The 21,533-nt window shown below is 35.6% G+C and overlaps 1 protein-coding gene across 1 annotated transcript in view; it reads left to right on the plus strand.

Moving 5' to 3' along the window:
* Positions 1-19,934, plus strand: part of SNTG1 (syntrophin, gamma 1) — a gene marked incomplete at its 3' end in the record, with an annotated part of 62,766 nt that extends 42,832 nt beyond the window's left edge. Inside the window, exons 7-10 of the mRNA XM_008940461.1 lie at positions 9,781-9,883; positions 11,293-11,375; positions 13,845-13,975; positions 19,805-19,934. Coding sequence (XP_008938709.1) covers positions 9,781-9,883; positions 11,293-11,375; positions 13,845-13,975; positions 19,805-19,934 — 447 coding nt within the window. The remainder of the gene's footprint in view (positions 1-9,780; positions 9,884-11,292; positions 11,376-13,844; positions 13,976-19,804) is intronic.
* Positions 19,935-21,533: the final 1,599 nt, after the last annotated feature.

The raw sequence follows: 21,533 nt of genomic DNA on the forward strand, positions 1-21,533 counted from the left end.
TCATGACTGAAGTTCTGGCCTATTTCCAGTACTGAGTGTTTTAGGACAGCTCTTATCAACAGAAAGTGTCATTCCAGTATAACCTGTCTTTTTGGAGATTACTGGATGGTAATGAAAAACTTGTTTAAAGATATGTTAGAGAAATCTGTGGTGGAGTATGTATGTGCACAGTATATATTATACTATACCTCAAATAATGTTCTTTTTCAGTCCAAGATAATGCCTCTTATTAAATGTTTCTGCTTTCATGTAAAAATGGTTTCATGCATTTTTCTCCTATCTGAAATTCTCATTAGAGAATAGCAGTACCAGAGAACAACTTACAATGAGTAGGTTATGATTCTGGCTTATTCTTACATCTTTGTCTTATACTGGACTAAAACCCTTGGTGGGTTATCATTTTAGTAATGATACACTTTGCATGAGTAGTAAAGATAGACTTCACAAAGACCTGCATATACGATGACTAGGAGGAATTTCTACATATTATCTATGTATTAACATACGGCCTAGATTTTGCTTGCTTGCATGTCCTGGATCCTTAAATGTACAAAGCCTCTGGAAGTTGCTTAGTGTTCTACAGGTGATGACAGCTTTTCTTGAGTGTGCCCCATAACATGTAGTTGAAAGAAAAAAAAAAAACACCACAATCTCAGCACAGCTTACTGTCACAATTGGTTTCTGATTATTCTGAAGTCCCAAACCCTTGTGTCTTGGATAAGAAATCCTCTGTAGACTGATGGGGCAGCCTGTCGTTCATCTGGCTGTACACAGCAGTGCACACAGGCTGCCACACAACCTTTTGGCAAAGCTGTGTAGAAAGCAGTAGATGCTATTTTAACATTGGTGTAAATGCTTCTTCCATTTCAGCAGTTTTGTTTTATTTATTAAGTGGATCACACATTTTTTTTCCCAAAGCTGCTTTGGCCAGTGTTTGATTTGGACACTGTTAATGAAATTGATCTCAAACAAAATGTGTTTCCTGTGTAAATTTCTGAGCTATCATGCCAATGAGAGTTTATCTAAATATATAAAATTGTAATGGAAGCATGTCGTATTGCTAGACTGTGAAATATACGTGTCAGTACAACTAGCTGAAACCAGAATTAGGCTTATGGATTTATACTGTTTGACTGATGGTGGGATTGAGTAGTTTACCTAAATACATGGTGGCAGTTTGACCAGTCTCATACAGTTGTAATTTACAATTAGAAAAATATCTTAAAGTTTCATGTTGTCCAAATGAATTCAAATTTCCTTTTTCATATTTTTCAAAAAAATGTAAATGCTGTTTTGCTTCAACCTCACTAGGAACAGTTTTACTGGTGTTTCTAACATTTTCAGTATTATTAAGGGGTTTGCCTCATTCCTTTTAGCCAGCTGTCCTGGAATTCATTTAATATAAAATTACAGAAATATGTGTTAATGAATTAGCTCAGAAAGATATTAGGTGCCCAGAAGCTGAATATATGATGTTCAAACAGTGGAACAGATGTGGGAGTTTGAAGTAGGGAACTTCTTAAGACTGTCTAAAGCTGAATATATGATATTCAAACAGTGGAACAGATGTGTGAGTTTGAAGTAGGGAACTTCTTAAGACTGTCTAAGTACAGATTGTTTAGTGTAGTTGAGTAATCCTAGAGAAGTAGAAACATACACTAAGTAGGTAATGTGAAAATAAAGGCTCCTGAAACTTGGAGAGACTTTGGGTTACAGTCTTCTGATTCTTTGATTTTTTTTTTAATTTATTTTTTAAAAATTATTTTCATAGATGCATCATAAATGTGTTTTTCTTCTATGAATCATGGTCTCAGACCAAGAGTAGTCCATGGAATATGGCACTTTGGGTTACAGTCTTCTGATTCTCTGATTTTTTTAATTTATTTTTTTAAAAATTATTTTTATTTTCATAGATGCTTTTGTGTCATAAATGTGTATTTCTTCTATGAACCATGATCCCAGACCAAGAGTAGTCCATGGAATATGGTGTGACATGTTTCAGTTCAGGAACCTATGGTATCCTTTATGATCTATGGCCAGGGAATCCAGGGTACAGTGTTCCCAGTTTTGGTACACTTAAAATTCTAACAAGTTTTAATTCTAGCTTTTCATAGCTTCTGTATTGGAGTAATGGACTTCTAGTGATTTAATATGAACAGTGATGACTAGTAAGTGCAGTCTTTAGTGAAACAATTATAAATCAGAGTACATGACCTAAGAGTGCAGATTAAGCACTTACAGCAATATTTTTATGGGTGATACTTATTAATGATGCTAAAATTACTGAAAGAACAGGAAAATGCTTCAGGCATTTTTTTATTTTTTTTTTTTTCACCCTGAGATGTTTACATAGATATCCTTTGCTGAGGCACCCCTATATTACTTTTGAGAAGATAAACATACAACTAAGAAATAATTGCATTCTATTGCTATTCTGATTAAAAGATTACTAAACATTTCAATGCTAACTGTGGAACGTAAGAAAGTTTAAAGATTTCAAGAAAGATGTCATCAGGTCTTTTATACAATCTTGTTAAGTGTTCCATTCCACAATGAATTAAAAGCTTAAAAACAGATTCTTTTTCCAACTTGATTGTAAATATATCACTGAAGTGACAATATTCTCTTTTTACCTTGGGACTATATTGAAAAAAGAACTGGTAGGAGTCTGTGTCCTCTGTGCGACCTATATTTGATGCACTGTTGCCTGATGGATTTTTTTGTGTGTGTGTGAGAGTTAATTATACTTCCAATAAGTTATTTGTGAGATTAATCTCTTTTTCCTACCTCCTCATTACACTTATTCGTGTTACTTACATCTGATTATTTTAGTCATTTCCTGTGAAGGACATGATGTAGATGCCTCTTAGTGTTGGCTAATATAAATGGCCTACTTTGCATGTAGGCTTGAAACATGATGGAATCTATTTTTAAAGGCAGAGCATTTAGTTTTCTAGTGCTTTATACAGAAATATTGAGGTTCTGGTAACTCTGTTTCTAAAGCCTATGAAAACCAGTAGGGGAAGGATCAATGAAGAAAGCTGGATAAAGCTTTAAGATAACTGGTAATGACATTGTCCATTGGAGAAACCACCTGATGATCTAACTTAAATGAGTGCTGTCATTTGGAATCAAGAGAAATTTTGTTTCTAAGTGGTCACACTGATGGGACTTGTCAAAAAGCATCAAACCTTGAATTCTCTGTGTATGTTGCTCTGAAATGATCTTTTGTATCATGCCTTAGTAGCTGGAGCATTCAGTGGGTTTTACTGTGTTGACTTGAGAAGTCGTAAACCCCTGTCTGCCACTCTTCAGGATAATTGGTTAGTGGTAGGCTCAGTAGGTCTCTGCTGTAACTACTAATCTTACTGCATCCCTCTTGACTTTTCTAAAACAGCACCAGTAGCAAGATCCATGCAAAAGAGGGTTCTGAATAGAAGAGCTCTTTCCTCATCCTTGCCATGTGCTCCATCCTGCCCTGTCTTTCTTTTCACTTGTTCGGGGAAATTCCCAGTTGCGGTGTGCAGCCCATGTGGGTTTGTATCTAAATATCTAACAGAGGCTCTGGAACCAGACTGAGAAAAAAATAAAGCCTACAGCTATGCTAGTATCAAACTGTGGTCTGAAGTATAGTTTGGGTTGTGCACTCTAAGTAGGAACTGCTGTCATAAGGTGGTGTTCTAGCTTGCTCTTCGTACCAGTAAGATAATTTTTCTGAAGGAAAAAAGGAACGTTGATAATTTTTACTATTATATTTGTTGATTAACTTTCATTGTCCTGTGATACTTATTAATCATAGGAATTCAAACTTCCCATTAAAGTGATGTGGTTTTAATGCAAATACTCTGTGTGACTTTTGCTGAATTTAAAAAATAAACATAATTCAAGACAGCTGTGTGCATGCTTTGAGCCTTCTAGCTTTGACCCTTTATGTGACTGTACAATGTGTGTTTTGGTGTCTGCTGATGGACTTGATAACTTGTGCATTGTGAAGCTCTGCACAGTGGCTAGGAAAGTGTCTTCCACTTTTCTTTCCTCCAGATATTTGTAATTCTAGGTATTCATCAAAGAACTGAATTTTCCTTTAAAGCATACTGAAGAGCAGAATTTACTCCAGTTCAGGAGAGCACAGATCTTTAGGACTGTATAAGTCCTTTGGCTTAAATCTTTACCACTTCACTGCTGGGTAAATTTCATTGGTAATTTAAGAGGGGATTTATAGTCTTACTCAGGAAAGAATACTTACTAAAATCAGAGGGACTTCACACTTCAGGGATTTCCTGAATATATTGAGAGAGACTTCAACATATGCTCAAATGTTTTCTTGAACAGGGACTTTGAAAGGATTTATACAATTAAAAGGCAGCATGATTATAGACTTTATTAAAAATCCAGGCTACTATTATTATTATGTAGAGATTTTGTTCAGCAATATCACACATCACCATAAAATTCGGATGACTCTCTTGCAGTCATTACAATAATTTCATGGAAACACAGACACTGTTGCTCCAGAACTATGGCTCTTTTAATTTCAGTATTTCACATAGCTACTGGTTCAGACAGGCACAAGTTATTTTTGCCTGTCTCACTTCACTCGTGAATATTCTCACTTTATGTAGGGATGTATATACACTGGTGTAAGCTTCTGGTTTCCATATGAGAGTTTATTGACAGTTTTGAATGTTTCTGTTTGTGTTCATTACTACTGTTCATTTTTAACAGAATAAAATATATCAGAATCTGATATAGTTAGGTGAATTCATATACCTGAAATCTAAGGGTTTGTAGAAGATCTCAAAACTATTAAAAATCTAGGGCTTTTTTAAAAAAATATATACATCTTCAATAGTCAGTGCACCCTCTGGAAATAAAACAAATTAGTACTTTTCAATGATACAGAGAAAAAAGAAATCTTTTTAATGATGCCTACTTATGTATTTTCCACAATCTGGGGTGCATTAGAAATTGTCAGGTTGAATGCATAGACGTACAGATGACTTCCAAAGGGAGTTTTTTCATGGCTTACATTAGGGAGATACATACAATTTTGTTAGACTTTGAAAATGTTTGGATTACTACTAAGTTAATTTTTTTTTCAGGCAAATATTCCCCGGATTTAGCAATATGAATTTATCTCACCTTCACCAAACTCTTCATATGAGATAAAAAAAAATATAATAATATAGGAAGTTACTGCATTTTTGGTTTGAAGATTTTGAAATAATGTTTCTATATTTATTGAAAATTAAAATTCCTTCCAAAATTATGTTTCTTTTTTACTTTCTAGAAATTCAGTCCGTTTATATCTTTTCACATATAATGGAAAATACTTTAATTTTTTTTTTTAAATTTCCATTTAGAAATACCTCCTCTATCAGCAGTAATGAATTGAAAATCTCTTACTAGTACAACTGCGTTTCATTAATATTGGGAATTTTTTGACCATTTATCCACAGTGTGGATTAGGCTTTAATTCTGTTGTGGGACTAATAAGAATTGTTATTTGTGACTAGCGTTATCTTTGGTTACTTCCATAGTAATAATGTACTATATGTCCAATCTACAGTTGCTATAGAAGCACTATTTCTTAAAATAGCTTAAAAAATATATCTCTTAAAAATAGCTACTTTGTATTTTGAAAAGAAGCCAATTAATTGTGGGTTAGTCACTTATCAAGTAAATAACTAATTTTAACAAAATGATAAAAGTTAGTTTTATTCTACCCAATGTTGGAATATTTTTGTGAGGGGTGGAGAACATCATGGAAAGCAGTGATCAATCAACAATTTTATGAAGTGTCCCTGGTAAAATTTATTTTTGGAAGGTCCAGACATGGTTCTGTAGAATAAGAAGTGGAGGTAGAATAAAATTACCACGTTTTTGCCAATGACCTGATACTATTTTTTCTATTGAAAAAAGTGGTACCACTTCAATGCCACGGTTCAACCATCAGTTAATCAAGACCTCCATGGTTCCCTGTTTTTTTTCTATTTAAAAATACACCTTCCTACTGATTTTGGGGGTGGAGCAGGGGGTGGGGAGGGGGGTAAGAAACTAATCAAACCGCACTTTTTTTTCTGATTTGCGGACTAACGTGTGAGGAATTTAGAGGATTTAACATAAATATATCAAAATATAGAAGGAGGCATTGGAAAATGAGAAAAGTCTTGAAAATCTTCTAAATGACTTCAAACTCTTAAGAGAGCTTCATTGTTTGCAGGAAGCAGAAAGTAGTCCCTAGCTTTTTAGTCTTCTGTCATTTTTGTCATGTGTACAATATGTGATGGTACTGGCAAAAAAATCTGGTGTTAGTTACTCTGATCAACCTAGCTCTGAGATTTCCTTATAAATCACAAAATATGCTGTAAACCTGGAAAAGGCGTATAAAGAATTTAGATATTCTATCTCCCTCTTACCTTTGAAAGTAACCTTTGAATAGTTCTAGAATTATCACTGCCAGAACTAACAAACACACATGTTGTCAGTGCCAGTGCTTGCTTGACAACGTATTGGCAATGTATATGCAAGAAATGTGAAGGAGCTTGCTTCTAAGTAAGAGAGCAGGATGGCTGAGCAGATATCTATCCATTTCTTTATCTAAAAATTATATCATGATTGACAACTGGTTTCTTCAGTATGTTCATTAATTTGCTTCAGTGGTAACAGCTCATTACTGCTTTGTTAGTGGAATATGCCTCTAGTTCTTCAGGTCCACGTGGATATACTTATGTAGATAAGTTATTTTTTCATGAATGTACCTTTATTAAGCCTGCAGAAGCACTATGTTTACAATCACGCAGCCCTCGTTTTACCAAAATAGCTCTATAAAGGTTTTAGCTGAACTGTTAGGCAATGAGGAAGAGAGAAGAAACGATTAATAAGCCGATATCTCTGACTGTTGGTAGAATTCCACTCGTGTGTAAAACTCTAGGACTTTATACTGTATTATATCTTCCAGAAAAAAATGTTTGACTCCATATTTTCAAGTGTGTGGAGCTTTTTTCATAAAAATAACTTCCCATAACAATTAGTTGCATTACTTTTGGTTGTTCTCTTTTTTTGGGTAAAAGTTATCAATTTTGCCTTCATGAACACGAGCTGTTATGGTGTACCACTAAAAGCACTCATCAGAAGAAGTAGATATCTTATTGTAACTCATTCTCCGTGTGGAGGACCAGCAGTATGACATGGTTGTATGCTGAATGAGGACATAAAGTAAATGAATCCTGTAAGGCATGCTTGATTTATAACAGTTCAGGAATTCTTCATTTCTTATGTAAAATAAAGACAAAAAATTTAAAATAACAGTAAAACTTTCAACTGAAAGCTAGAAAAAGACAAAAAAAAATGTAATTTAAAATCCCATTTTCTTCAGCTAACCTTATTTCCAAGAATGACTTTGTTAATGACTAGAAAGTAAGTGAAATGGACTCAATAGCTCATCTCTTTGTTGTAAACATTACTTAGTAGTTTTCTTTTTTAATCTTTTCTCTCTTTTTAGCTTTCATTCCACATGTCAAAATCTCGTCACTTTCTGGATTACAATCCAAAACATGCTTCAGTTAACTAAATATTGCTGATTTCAACTGAAATGTGTACCAGTTTAAATTCTTCATCCTATGAGATAAAGAGGTTTGAGAAAGAGAGAGGTGCTGGAGGAAAAGCTCACAGTAGAATACTTCTAGCCTTTACAGAACAGTAGATTATCAAATGAAATCAGGTAGACCTTGTGGCTTGTTTTACTTTTGGCAGAAGAAAGATTCAGTGGCAGAGTTTACTGCCTCAGCTCCTTTCACAGGTTATATATTTACTTACCCTCAGGTACCTTAAAAGGTGAATTTATAAATTAAAGTTGGTAATGTTGTAACTTCTCCACTTATTTCTTCCCCTTTTCTGAGTTAAAAGAAGTGGTTTTTAAAAGGCAGAAGCTAGCTGTATTTTTTCTTCACTTTGTCTACCCACATCTGTTGTTTCAGTAGAGAATATGTGCCTGTACGTTTCTGCTTTGGCTATGGCTATTCTAAACTGTGTGACTGCTTCCTAAAAGTGAAGGATGAATTTTCTATGAAGCTGATGACACAATATGGTTTCTCTGATGGAGCTCAGGACTTTGGAGTCTTGATCTACTGTTTGACAGATTGCAAGTCATCTTCTTTCTATGTACTGTTTACAAATTATAAGGTATAAAACATATCAGAAGTGAGAAGTGTTTGTCCAAGGGTCTTGTGTTACAGACAGTTTAAATTGATGATCATTGTTGTGATGTATATTTGCACACCTATATAGAAATACACTACACTGCAAATTGTTCCTTGACAATCATTGTGCTGCTGTAAACAATAAAGTGCCTAAAATTTCAGAGTGGGTTTCAGATACTGAATCAAATATTCTGTCATAATGTTATTCCTCTGCTGTAGCAACCAGTGTGGAGTAGGAAGTGTAGTGTTTAAAGGCAAAAGCATGGTTTTTTTTCTTGAAGAACTGTTTCAATGCAGTGGTTCTATGTGAAAACATCCCTGCATATAGTTATGTACATGAATGTGATTAAATGTGTGGGTTAGGCTGTTGATAGGCATAGGTTAAAGAATAGCATTCCTCCACAAATTATTTACGAGGCTTTCTCACAAGCTCGAGCGTGGCAGAGAGGTGACCTGTGTGTTATCCAGCTAGCACAAAAACACAGCAGAAAAGGGAACAGATACATGCTAGTTTAAAGTGTTTGTCTAATGTGTCACTGTGTAGCAGCTCTGTGAACACTCCACATCCTATGAGCACAGCCCCTCCCATAGAGGCATGGAGCAATCTTCTGTGTTTGGAACCCCAAATTAAACCAACCCTTGAAGAGTTTTGAACTTACAGAGCCAGAAGAACAGTTGATGGTTGTTCTCTGAAGCAGAGTTATGTGACCTCATTCTTCTTAGCTCTCATGTTATAAACCAATTAGACTGTTACTCCTCTGGTGTTACATGTAGCATTTACCTAGCTGCTTTGTGCCACCCTGGGGAGATGCCTGGGGTTCCCTTTCTCAGCTCTGCTTCTTCACGTGTATTCTTGAAGTGTCTAGCTAGCTGAGAAAAGCTAAGGTCATGAACAAGAGCCCAGGAGCAATTGTAGGAGAGTAGAGGAAAGCTAAAAGCATTCACAGGTAGAGAGGTGGTTTACCCATTCCTGTGTCCAAAATGCAAGCTGCCCTTTGGCAAAACCCAAGCTTGTGCTTATCTAAGACTTAAGGCTTAAATTCAGTCCTTTTCCTCTGTGGCTGGAAGGAAGATTAGGTCTCTCATCCATGCTGGAGTGCTTCGGCTAAATTTAACTCTGGCTGTTGGAAAGATTTACTCGTAGGATTATGGCACAGCTGTGGAAACTACTGATATTGTTTTGGTTGGAGATTTATGAGACAGCCCCTGGAGGGGGGGTGGTAGTGTGAAGAATAGCTGGGGTTTTTGTTTGTTTGTTTGTTTGTTTATAAAAACATGCTAGTGTGGATGCTGGCAGATCTGAAAGAAGGAGGTGCACAACTGAGCAGGGTCAGGGAGCAAGCTGTGCAATAGCACAGAGGAAAGCTGGTGATATTATAGGATGCCATTGCTCCTTCCCCCCACTACCTCCACATGTGACTGGAAACACAACAGACAAGCACATAGCAAGCTTTTACATCTTAAAAAAAAAAAAAAAAAAAAAAATTGTAATAAATTGCTAAGCAGTTGTGTTCTGGTATGTGAAAGCTGTGTGGCATTGCTTATGTTTCAAGATGTCCTGTCTGTGTTTCTCTTCCAGGTTCAGGTTCTTCGCAACGCAGGGGAGGAGGTGACCCTAACTGTGTCCTTTCTGAAAAGAGCACCTGCATTTCTCAAACTGCCACTGAATGAAGATTGTGCATGTAAGCCTTTAGTCCTTGGCCAAAAGAAAAGTCAATTCAGTGCTCTTGAAGGCTTGTAGCTTCTGAAGCTACTGTGCATTAAAAGTGATTGACAGCAGCTTTATTTTTGGTTTGAATTGCTGCCTGAATATGAGCTGCTTGTATTGCCAGGTCTTGTAGTAACATTCAGCTTAGCAAAAAATTGCTATTTTTGCTTGAAAAACAGATCACCAGGCAATTGGCTGGTGTGAATCAGCAAAGTTGCAGGTAAAACAGTGGAATTATGTTAGTTTACGGTAGCTCACATCCTGATGCAGGGTCTTTAAAAGCAGTTTTTCAGACAGTATCAGATAACACTTTAGTCTGAAAGAGTCTTGTCTTGTAAATGTGAAAATGAGACAGTGTGTGTGTGTTTAAAGGGCTTAACTTTACCATTTAAAATTCAGAGGCTTTGGTGGAGGTGTCTGTCGACCTAAAAATAAATTACTCTGGGATGATTAGTATTTTGTTTAAGTCCAACTGAGTTTTAGTCAACTAGCCCCATGAGAGGCATATGGAGACATCTGCCTTCCTTTAATTATATTAAATTGTAAGTGTGGGTGCATAATTATAGACAGTAGCAGCATATCTAAACATATTTATGTCAGCCTCTGCCTTTTGTCACTGCTGCTTTCCTTCTGCTTCTTGCTCCTAGGAGGGTGAAATGAATTGCTTAATTTTTGAGCAACATAACAACAAATATTTGATTTCAATACTTCTAGACTTTGTTTTTAAGTTAGTAAGAATTAAATAAACTAAATGATGGATTAGTATTTTATACAGTCATTTGTTGAAATACTTCCTTTATCTTTCACCTAGATATTAAATTTTAGGAAGACAAGAAAAAAATTGGAACACCATATTCTTAAATGAAAATGTGTGCCTGTACATTTGTCCCTTTTGTGAAAGGTTGTGGTACCACGAAGGACCCTGAGTAACACATGCAAACATGCATTTACATCAGTGCTGTCATGTTGTGGTTAAGGTGTAGCACTGTCATTTCCTAAACTGCTTACAAGAACAGTTAGAGTTCTAAATTTCATTGAGAGGAACAAAAGCTTCACCTGACTAGTTCCTTCAAGTGAAAAGTGAGTGAGGAGCTACACACTTCCCTTTTATTATCAAATTTTCAAAAAGCTTTGGGTTTTTCCCTTATGAAACAGATTATTAGCTTTTTTAAGCCAAGCACCAAGGGAGGGATATTTGAGCCTCCACTCAGCTTAAGAAGGCACTCCACTCAAACCACATATTGGCTGAATGGACAAAGTAAATGAGTCTTAGATATAACAAAACATGTAGGAAGAGGAGAAATGCATACATATACACAAATCTGAATTATAGCATTACAGATTAATGAAGATTTTTTTTGTGTGTATTCATGTTTGTATTAGGTGCCCCCAGTGACCAGAGCAGTGGCACATCCTCTCCTCTGTGTGACAGTGGTTTGCATCTCAACTATCACCCCAACAACACAGTAAGAGCTTCCATTTCTTTGATGGAATTGCACAGAAGAATAATACTATAATAACTAAGTGGAAGTAACTAATAAAGGACAGGAAATGAGAGGAACTCTAACATTGGAGATAGGGGCAAAAAGAGTAGCCAGATATTATGGCTGTGAAGGTATGACAAGTTATACCAGCTGAGATTGTGCCTTGATAGATGTGATTACTATTTTTACCTGGGCAATAGGGATTTTGCAGTTTATTATTTTTTCCTCCAGATTGTTTCTGCAGCATAGGAATATTACAATTATTCAAATGAAATTAAAGCTATTTAAAGAAAAGGTAGAAAACTTTTAGAATATTTTTTCTATTATTTTTGTTTCATTTATTATCTAAAACTTTTGGCAAAGGATGATTTGGGTATATTTTTTTGCCAATTTTTAAGGTGAGAACATTTTACTTCTGGTAACTTACACTTAATAAAATTGGTGTCTTATTGCAGGTCAAATAAATAAACATATATATATTAAACTAGTGCAACAACATCAGAAACAGACTTACCTCAACAGTCCATATATGTATGCATGTAAAAAAACTATGCAACAGATCCTAAACTTATTTTGCTAGCCACTTAATTTCTGACTTTGCTTTTAGGATACAAAACCATACTTCCACTTGTGAATCCTATTTCTGCAGATGTTGAAACTGATCTAAATTAGCTACAGTTCCTATCTGAGCTGTTAATAATTTACTGAAATTATTTTTTTTTCACTTAGTTTAAATAATACAATCAGGCATCACAAGTGTATCTTTCACCTTAAATTAAATTCTTCACTGAAGACTGGGATGTAGTTCTTATCTTGGATGTCCCCTTCTAACAGGAATAGAATTCTTCATAAAACCAAGTGAGACCTCTGGATGAATTCCTAAATCATGTACAACTTTTATGTCATGGTCTTTTTTTCTCAGAATGGTCTCTAAAACACATTATGATTAATGGCCATAGTCTATTTCTTAATTTATAGTCTTGGTGATATGCATGGAGGAGACTTCTGACTCAGAATTTGGAGCAGATAGGACTGATTTTCATCTTTTTTTCAATATTCAGAGTTATGCAGGCTAAAGGGAGGGTTAATATTTCTGTTGCAGCCACATCTAGGCCTACAGTTTGCCTCTAAACTTTTTGTCATAATTCAGCTTTTTCCTTAAGTTTATTCATATCTAAAAAAAGGTTCCTGAAAGAAGACAGAAAACATTAAAAATTCAAGACAATGTTCGAAACAACATCCTATCTTAGTCTGCCTAGCCAATCATTAATTTATTTGGATTGAATCTATGCAATGTTCCACCAGAGGTTCAATGTTTTCAGTAAGTGAATCTACTTATGAAAAGCCTGCAGTTCAGCTAAATTGATGTTCACAGTGATCTTTTATGTACATGAAAGATATACGAGCATATATATGTAGAAGTAAAGTTCAAGTTTGCAAAGCTGTATATTTCCATAGATCTTACACAAAATCCACACTCTAGAAAAATAGAAGGTGTACTTATTTTTTATAATGCTTGTTTTATAGAGGATATAGGGAAGAAAAATTATGAAGTCTGGGTTTAAAAAATTGTAAATGATGCAGGATTGACAGGTACAATTTTATTGATGTAAGGAAAGTACTGCATACATTTCAGTGAGAATCATGCTCCTTCAGAAAAATAACATCATCACTATCACTGTTTTGCATAGCACTTTATAAGAAAGGAAGAGGTGTCAGATTTTTAAAAATAAATTATCATTTCACTTTTTATAAGCATTTCTCATTCAAATCTGTGTTCTGTAAAAATACTCATGAAATTAGACTGTAGATATTTAAATTGCCATTCTCTGTAGCTATGATCATAGACATGATAAAGTTCAATTTTGATGTAAGTAATGTCTTGTGGAAATAGGTAAAACCAAAATATTCATCATAAGCATGTAGTTTTGACTAAATAATTCTCGTCCCATTAAATCCCATCTGCAATTACTAGGTTTTGAGGTGATGTCATTACAATAGATACGTATAAAAATGTGCATGGGGCTACAAGAACAACAGAATTATGAATGTGTAGTGAATAATTTAGAGATCACCTTTATTCAGGGTACAGATATAAAACTAGTAGCTGATAACGTGATATATAGAAAATATTCCCTTCTGTTCATGACTAGTCATTTCAAAAAAAAGGACACAATCTGTTTTCCTTAGGGTTTTTAGAATACTGTTCCTCACACTTCCCCTAAGCATATTGATGTTGAGGTTTATATAGATTTGTTTATATAGATTTGTGAGGAAAAGTTCAGAATCTCTCCAATGCTAGCAAAACTGATACCAAACAATTTGGGGAAAGTGGAACACAATGCCAAATGAAATATAAAGTCTTTGGAGTCTATATCTTTCTTTCCAAATCTGCTAAGTAATTATAATAAAGCCCAAAACTGAGAAGGTTGTCTTATCAATGTTTTTCAGGATACATTGTCCTGTTCCTCATGGCCAGCATCCCCAGGACTTAGGTGGGAAAAAAGGTGGTGTGATCTCCGATTAATTCCACTTCTTCATTCACGGTTTTCCCAGTACCTTCCAGGATCAGATTTGTGCAGGTAAAGAAGTTCAGAAACTAGAAACTTGACTTCTTGGTTGACAGGTACAAGACTTAGGGAGTTGCTTTGTTGAGGAACGGCATTATTGGTTCCACTGCAGCTGCCAGAAAAATGAGACATAGGAGCTTTCATAAAGGTCTAAGTCCACCTCAGCCCATATTCTGCTTTAACATCAGCCAAGACCAGGCATGTGGGGAAGATGTGTGGTATTTCCTCTTGCACCTAGTGGTCAGCACGTTTCTCAGTTTGAGATTTGTATGTGAGTCATCGTATTTAGTAACTGCTAATGTCCTCAAAAGCTTCTTTCTAAGATGTTTTGTGGTTTTTTTTTTTTACCTTTGGTTTTTGTAGTGTGCTGTGGCATTGAGCTCTGCAATGTCATTGTGTTTTTAAAATGCACTTCATCTTGTTTGCATTAAATCTCTCACCTAGTAACTTCATTGGGTGTAATAATCTTGTTGTCTGGGAGCAGCAAGGGCTGGCTGCCCCATGGAGAAGACAAGCCAAGAGCAGGGGTTGGCAGCAAGCCTGAATGGGTGTCCATGCAGCAAGGGCCCCATCCGACTGCCCCCACTGGAGGAGCAAAGCCATTCTAGGAGTGGTCTTCAGATGAGTCCATCATGGTGAGGTGGGCCTCGGGTCTGACTGAGAAGTAAGCCCACAGGTTGGCTCTGAATGAACGAAATGTATATCCAGGCACAGACACAGCTGCAGCCAAACTCAGGCAAGGACCAAGGGGGAGAGCCTGAGCTGATGTGCTGATCCCTAGAGTGAAGAGACAGACAGGATCCCAGCTCAAGCTCTGTCACAGCAGCCTGATCCCACATCCCACAGCTGGTTCCCCAGGAGGAAGAAGAGGCTGGATTCTGGATGCTGACCCTTGTATCAAGGGAAATTATAAATGAGCATTCTTGATTTACATTTTCATAACTTTAGATGATTGTCTTCTGTTTTGCAGTTTGAAGGATTATTTCCTTCCCATTTTTCCTTTCCATTTCCATTTTCAGTTTCCTTTCCTTTTTTCATTATTTCCTTTTAGGGAAAACCCTTCCATAGCTCTGATTATCCTTTTTATTCTCTCTCTTTTCTTTATAATTCTAATATATCTTCTATGAAACAAAGTGATCACGACTGTAAAGAGGATCTCTCTTGATTTATATTAAGGCCTAATGATGTTGGTTTTTTTTTTTTCTCTGTTCTTGCCTAATACATCACAGTAATCTTTTCATTGCCCCTGAGCACTAAGGTGGTGGTTTTCAGAGGATTGTTTGTAGTAACTCTTGCATTTCCTTCCTTAATGTTCATAACTGCAGTAAGGTTCTTTGTCACTTATATGTAACTAAGGTTACTTTTCCCTATATGGGTTACTTTGCATTTATTACCATTGAATTTTGTCTCCCCATCACTGGCGAAGCTGTCCAAAGTTCATAGTCATGTTTAAACTTGTTGCATCATATAGACCTACATGTTGTTGTTGTTTTATTTAATATTATCCTAGTAAAATGAGACAAAATCAAAAAGGAAAACAAGAATATTCTGGAATGACTACTGTTTTTCAACTGTTATGGATTTAAATATAACAGAAAGTAGCTACAAAATCCAACAAGTCACTAAAAAATAGGATCATATTTGTTAAAAAGTTAAGTATTAAATACCTAGGTTTGTGTGGATTAATTTATCATCTGTATAGATATGAGGTTCTAATACTAAGCAATTCTGGGTGTTTCAGCATGTAAGTCATGAACTGGAGGGCAGCTGTCTACAGTTATAGAGCATGTTTCTCTATTGCTACTACTTCTAACCCAGCAGAAACATTAACTCTTAAAATAAGCACGAAGGACAAATCATTTGTGAGGCTATGAGGCCTTACTAATTGAAAGAAACTCTGGCTTTCCCATGTAGCCTTCTTGTCTGCCAGCTTAGATGTGTGACTCTGGGAAGAGTAGTGTGTTACACTATACCCTGTTGGTTCATCAGGCATTAGCAGTTAAAATTTCCTGTTCCTCCAGTCATACACATGTAAAATTGCCTAATTAATACAGAAAAGGTTCATTAATATTTATGAAAAGACTATTTTGAGAAAGAACCTCCCCAATATCTTTTTACTGTTGTTATGCTGCTGTTATGCCTTTCCAGTGTTTCTCACAGTCAGCTGATACCATCTGCCCCCAGGGGTGGGTTTATGATCTCCCCAGAAACCAGGGGAAGAGGAACGTTCTTAAACCTCAGTCTGGAGTTTGCATGGGGTGAATTTTATTCTTCATCACAGCCAGCTTCTTTCTGATTGATTCTGAGCAAACTTGTGGAAGTTTCACGAAGATCTTCTAAAGCTTCAGTTAATTCTAAGGATTGTTGTTTCTTAGGAGTTCACTACCTAGTTCTGCCAGCCTTTTTCCTATTCACAGAGCTGAAATGAAAGCAAATTAGGCAATAGTTGTTTCTCCAGTAGATAACTGTGAAGCTAAAAACAGCCTCCAGCTTTTGACTGGTAATAGCAAAATCATATTTACTTGGCTTCATGATCTTTGTTTTATTGAGAAACAGCAGCTGGCTCAGGGAGTTAAGGTATAAACCAAGGCTAGAATGGCTTGTTGGCTGAACTGAAAGGGAACACGACATAGTCACCACAGAAGCAGGAGGGTTTTTCTGTTAAACTCTGTGAAAACCTTCAGGTCAATGGTTAACAATGATTGAAATAGAAATAATTAAGAACATGAAGCATAAAGGACCCAAAATCATAACAGTCAAATCTGAGATCTGTTCTGCTGTATACTCCAGATGACATACTGAATTGAACTACTCACATGGAAATTTAGGACATATTCAGCTATTCATAGATCTAGCATTTTAAAATTGAGTTTTCTGCATAAAGAAAATGCAACCTTAAAGTGCACACCGTAGAATTTGCACATTACACTGAAGGATTTTTAGGTAGCAGCAATAATCCTCAGATTTGAATTTCTAAAAAAAAATTAAAGGTATGTTTATACAAAACAAAATACCTGAATTCATATTTAAGCCTCAAATAACTACTCCAATAATTCCATAATCTTCTCCTTGTGTCCTTCTATTCTGTTTAACATGAGGAAGTAAGAGTACTGAAAGGAGGCAAAAATGCAGTATAAATGTAAGAGAGGAAGTGAGATTTTCTTCAAAAAAGCATGGAGCTAACATTTTTTGTTGCTAGCAAGGCAGTTGTAAGAGTCTTTCAAATTACTGTAAACATTTTGAAATGTGCCTCCCTCTCAAAATTTGTTACGAGAGAAAGGCAGATAACTTTAAAAGGAGATTGCTATAAAGAGCAATATTAAGGATATTGAAAATAAGAAAGCAAAATGAAATGGAATTTAATTCATTAGCTTTTCTGTAGTTAATATTTACAAGGCTGTTTTCACTATGTAGAGCCTAATAACTTCTTATATTTCAGAGATTTGAAAAGACTGGCACAGAAACACATCATATTATCACGTACACTATGATGCCTCATAATCATAGTTTAGCTTTTTCTAGTTTGGATGCTTGAGATGCATGAATTCCAGAGAGTATTCATGTAAAATTCCAGAGGGCCTCCAGGTTAATCTTGGAAAGCTTATTAATTTCAAATATAACTCTTGAATTCCAGAAGACACAGAACCTGAGATATGCAGTAGAATGAGAAAAGAATTAATCTATTTTGCTGCATTATAAAGTAATTCATTAACTAATTATTCTTTTTAATAGAGAACATTTACCTACTTTTTCAGATTTGTGTGGTAACGTGGACTTTGGCTGGTAGATTAATTCAAGAAAATACTCTTGCAATAATCTAAGTCTAAGGTTAGGTACCTCACAGACCACATTCAGAACTAATGATTAGGTAGCCATGCATCCTTTAGTATGTACTTATTGATACCTGGGCAAGAACATTCTGGATGAATAGTTTTCTGTGTGCACAGATCAAACACATAGGAGCACTGGGAACAGTTTGATGCCCTGAATGTGTCAAATTCACTGTGTTTGTAGCATGAGGGAAATTTGTGCATCACCATTGAATCTGGAACATAATGGGTGTTCTTTGCTTGTGCTAGTTAATGTCACACATTAATAGATTCCTTGGATTCCTACTTGGGTTTAAAATAGGCTTACAATAGGCTAAGCAGAAAGAAGTGGAGTCCTGAAAGTAATGCTGTTTTTCCTGAGACAGGTAATCAACAAATTTGTCCGAGCATGATGCTGTCCCTTTTATATAAAGACTTATTTAGAATTTGATTCTGGAATAATTTACTATTTTATATTTATAGCCATTTAAACTAAAGGATGTAGTAAACAAATGCTAGCTACATTAGCTGAAGATACTTTAACTAAACCTTCCTCAAAATCTTTACCTGAATTACAGTGAAAATGAGTCATTGAAAGAAGCAGCTCTCAGTTGTACCTTTGAATTTTAAGGAAAATTCACTACCCATGTGAAAAGGCAACAAAACTGTTCAGTTAGCTGATGGATTTAGATAAACCACTGGTCTCTGCATGATCACGTTAGGATATGTAAATCCTCCTATAGGAGGTAGTTCTTGTGATGGGACTTGAAAAGCAAAGGCATGGGTTTAACTCATTTTTAATGCCTCTCCTGACTAAAGTAGTCATGACTACTTGACTTGAATGCAACAAGGACCTTTGTGGTAGAGAGAGATATTAGCTCAACATCCTACAAAATTAGAATATAATTTTAAGAAGTAAAAAAAAACCAAAACCTTTCAGAATGGATATCTATCTTGAAATGTCAGAAACTGTCATCACAGTTTTACACTGAAAATAACACTCAGTTTGCCTGAGCCATTCTCAAAGAATCTAAAAGATGTACTTAATTTTAAACTACAAATTGATCCTTAATGGATATGTTTGTAGCAGAATGCCAGCAGTGGAGTTTTGTATTCTCTGTATGTTTAGTGATCTCTTACTCTGGGGTATGGATTAATATTGAGGGGTTTTTTAGGTTTTGAAGTCAGAGATGTGTATGCCTTCCAAAGGCTGTTAGCCAAGAAGGCTTATTTACTGAAGAAACTAGGTTTGTTACTGCTTGGGCATCTGAAAGTCTTCTCTTGTTCTATACTTGCTCAGCACTCAGATGTGGAAAGTCAGTCTGTAATACATGACAGATTATTGTGTAGATGCCCAGATTGGTGCTGGGATAGAGGCACCCAGGTAGACATTCCTTTTGTCATTGGATGTCTCTTGGCATTCTAGTGTCTTCTGTTAATTATCCAATATTCAGACATTAAATTGGAAAAATCATTAATGCTACGTGATCAGATTGTGAATTCTCCAGCTTTTCTATCAGTAGTTTATAAGAGGGTTAAGACTGTGCAACGAAGGAAAGCCAACAAGGATTATCCCGACAGGAATCTTACTGTATTTAAACAATGTATTAGAAAAAAAATGAAACAAAACTTGTTGAGAAAAAGGTACTATATCCCACTGAATTTCTCAAACGATTGCCTCCGTGTCCAGTGCACACTTGACTTCTCTGTGATCTACAGTATTAAAGAATTAACTCTTTGCTGTGCATCAGTTATTTCACTTGTTTAGCTTCTGAAGTCACAGTGTTGGTCCGTGGAGCTAGTCTATGGCATATTTCTTATAGCTTTGTGGAAGCTTAATATACTCTGAGTTGACCTTTTAGCATGATCTTTTTAATATGTCAGGTATTTATAAATACCAGCAATTTATCAGTGTTCAGTGCCTGACCTTCGTTGTAGTTGAAAGAAAAGCATTTCTACAAGTGTTGTTAAGATGATATGCTAGAACAGATGAAATTTTCTTCTGACCTGATCTGTTCTGACATGTCTATAGGCAAAATGCGTTCCAAGTAATTGCTGTGGATGGGGTTTGCAGTGGAATAATTCAGTGTCTCTCTGCTGAAGACTGTATTGACTGGCTACAAGCAATAGCAAGTAACATTTCCAACCTCACAAAGCACAATGTAAGTATGGATCCAAGTAAGCCAGAAGGTTTCCCAATCATATTTGATTATAACTGTCATAAAAGCCTAATGGGTTCACACACAGAATTATCTGCATATAAACAGTGCTTGAGGCTGTCTGAGAGAAGTCAACTCAAGTTTGTCATCAAATCAGACTTTGTGAGAAATCATCGAATGGGAAAATATTCTCCCCTACAGTCATATAGTTCACTTCATCACTATCAGAGTTATTCTCTTCTTAGCAATACCAGCTTGCATTAAAAACAAAGACCAGACACACGTGAGAACGCTTAGTGTAATGGGTAAGCATTATAAAAGCAAAAGGTTCTCTCTTGATAGTTTGAGAAAGCACATTTGTATAAAGGCTGGTATAGTTAGCTCTGGATTAGATATTAGGTCTGTTTAGGTATCGTTTAACACAAGGAGAACAGCGAGGTGCTTCTGTGATATAGATACAGATGATTACTATCATCAAAGTTTAAATGCATTTATGCTTCATGTGCTGAAATTTTATCATTTGATCTTGTGGGACAGATATTTCGTTTTACTGAAGCAAGAATAAATGTTATGCAAAAGTTTTGCCAAACTGCTAGTAAGTTTGTTTGAAAAGTCTTCTGGATCAACCAGTGATGTATTTTGCTTTTAATAGATGACATGTAGTTTCCTGTAGAAGTCTGTATGATAACTTTCCTGGTTTTCCTCAAAAAATACAGAACACACAGGTAACTCCATTATTTTGAATTGAGTTATAACAAGGCAGCCAATGAGCATTTAAGTTGTATTCTCTCAGATTTCCTTAAATCTGCTTTAGCCTCACAAACCTACCTCGGAATTTGCTTTTGTTTCACATACAAGGAACACATTGAAGGAAGTTGTATTTCGTGGAGATTTATATCCAAGATGCAAAACTGTGTTCCATCTGGCAGCAATATCTAAAAGTCATTGTATTATAAAAAACGTGACAGACAGGAATTCATCCACCATCTGCAAGCTTCCACGCAGCACAAGCCAACTTTATGGCTATTTATTTATCCTGACAATGCTGTTGCTGTACAGAACCTTTCTTGTCTCACTAGGCATCCTGACAGTTGAGGCTGCTGACTTTTTCTCTTGCCATCTTTAGTTCAGACTGTTAATGATTCTTGCTACCTAAAGTAATGTATTTGTTTACTTACAACAATAGATAGATACACCTACATTTACTTGATAAAGCTTTATGTAGCTTTCATGAGACTATAATTATGGTTGTTTAGTGTAACTTGAATTTTGGTATGGCACTTTTGTTACAGGATATATTTTCAGTGTTTTAAAAATGAGTACAGTTTATAATTGTACACTAGTTTCCCTAAAATACAGAAACAATGTGTCTGGTGTTTTGTAAGATGGAAATAGTAAATTATGCAGCTATAATGCCAGTCTTTGTATTTGCTTTATCACGAAGACATCCTGCAAAGTAACTGTGAGAGTTAGGGATTATGACAATTATCCATTAATCTATTCTTAGAATTGTCCTAATTGTTCATAGCCCAAATGAATTTATGGAAACCAATGAGACTCTCTTTTCTGTAATATAATTTTGTTTTAAATTGTCAGTTGCCA

This window comes from Merops nubicus, unplaced genomic scaffold (assembly GCF_000691845.1).
Source record: "Merops nubicus isolate BGI_N331 unplaced genomic scaffold, ASM69184v1 scaffold740, whole genome shotgun sequence".
Classification (NCBI taxonomy): domain Eukaryota; kingdom Metazoa; phylum Chordata; class Aves; order Coraciiformes; family Meropidae; genus Merops; species Merops nubicus.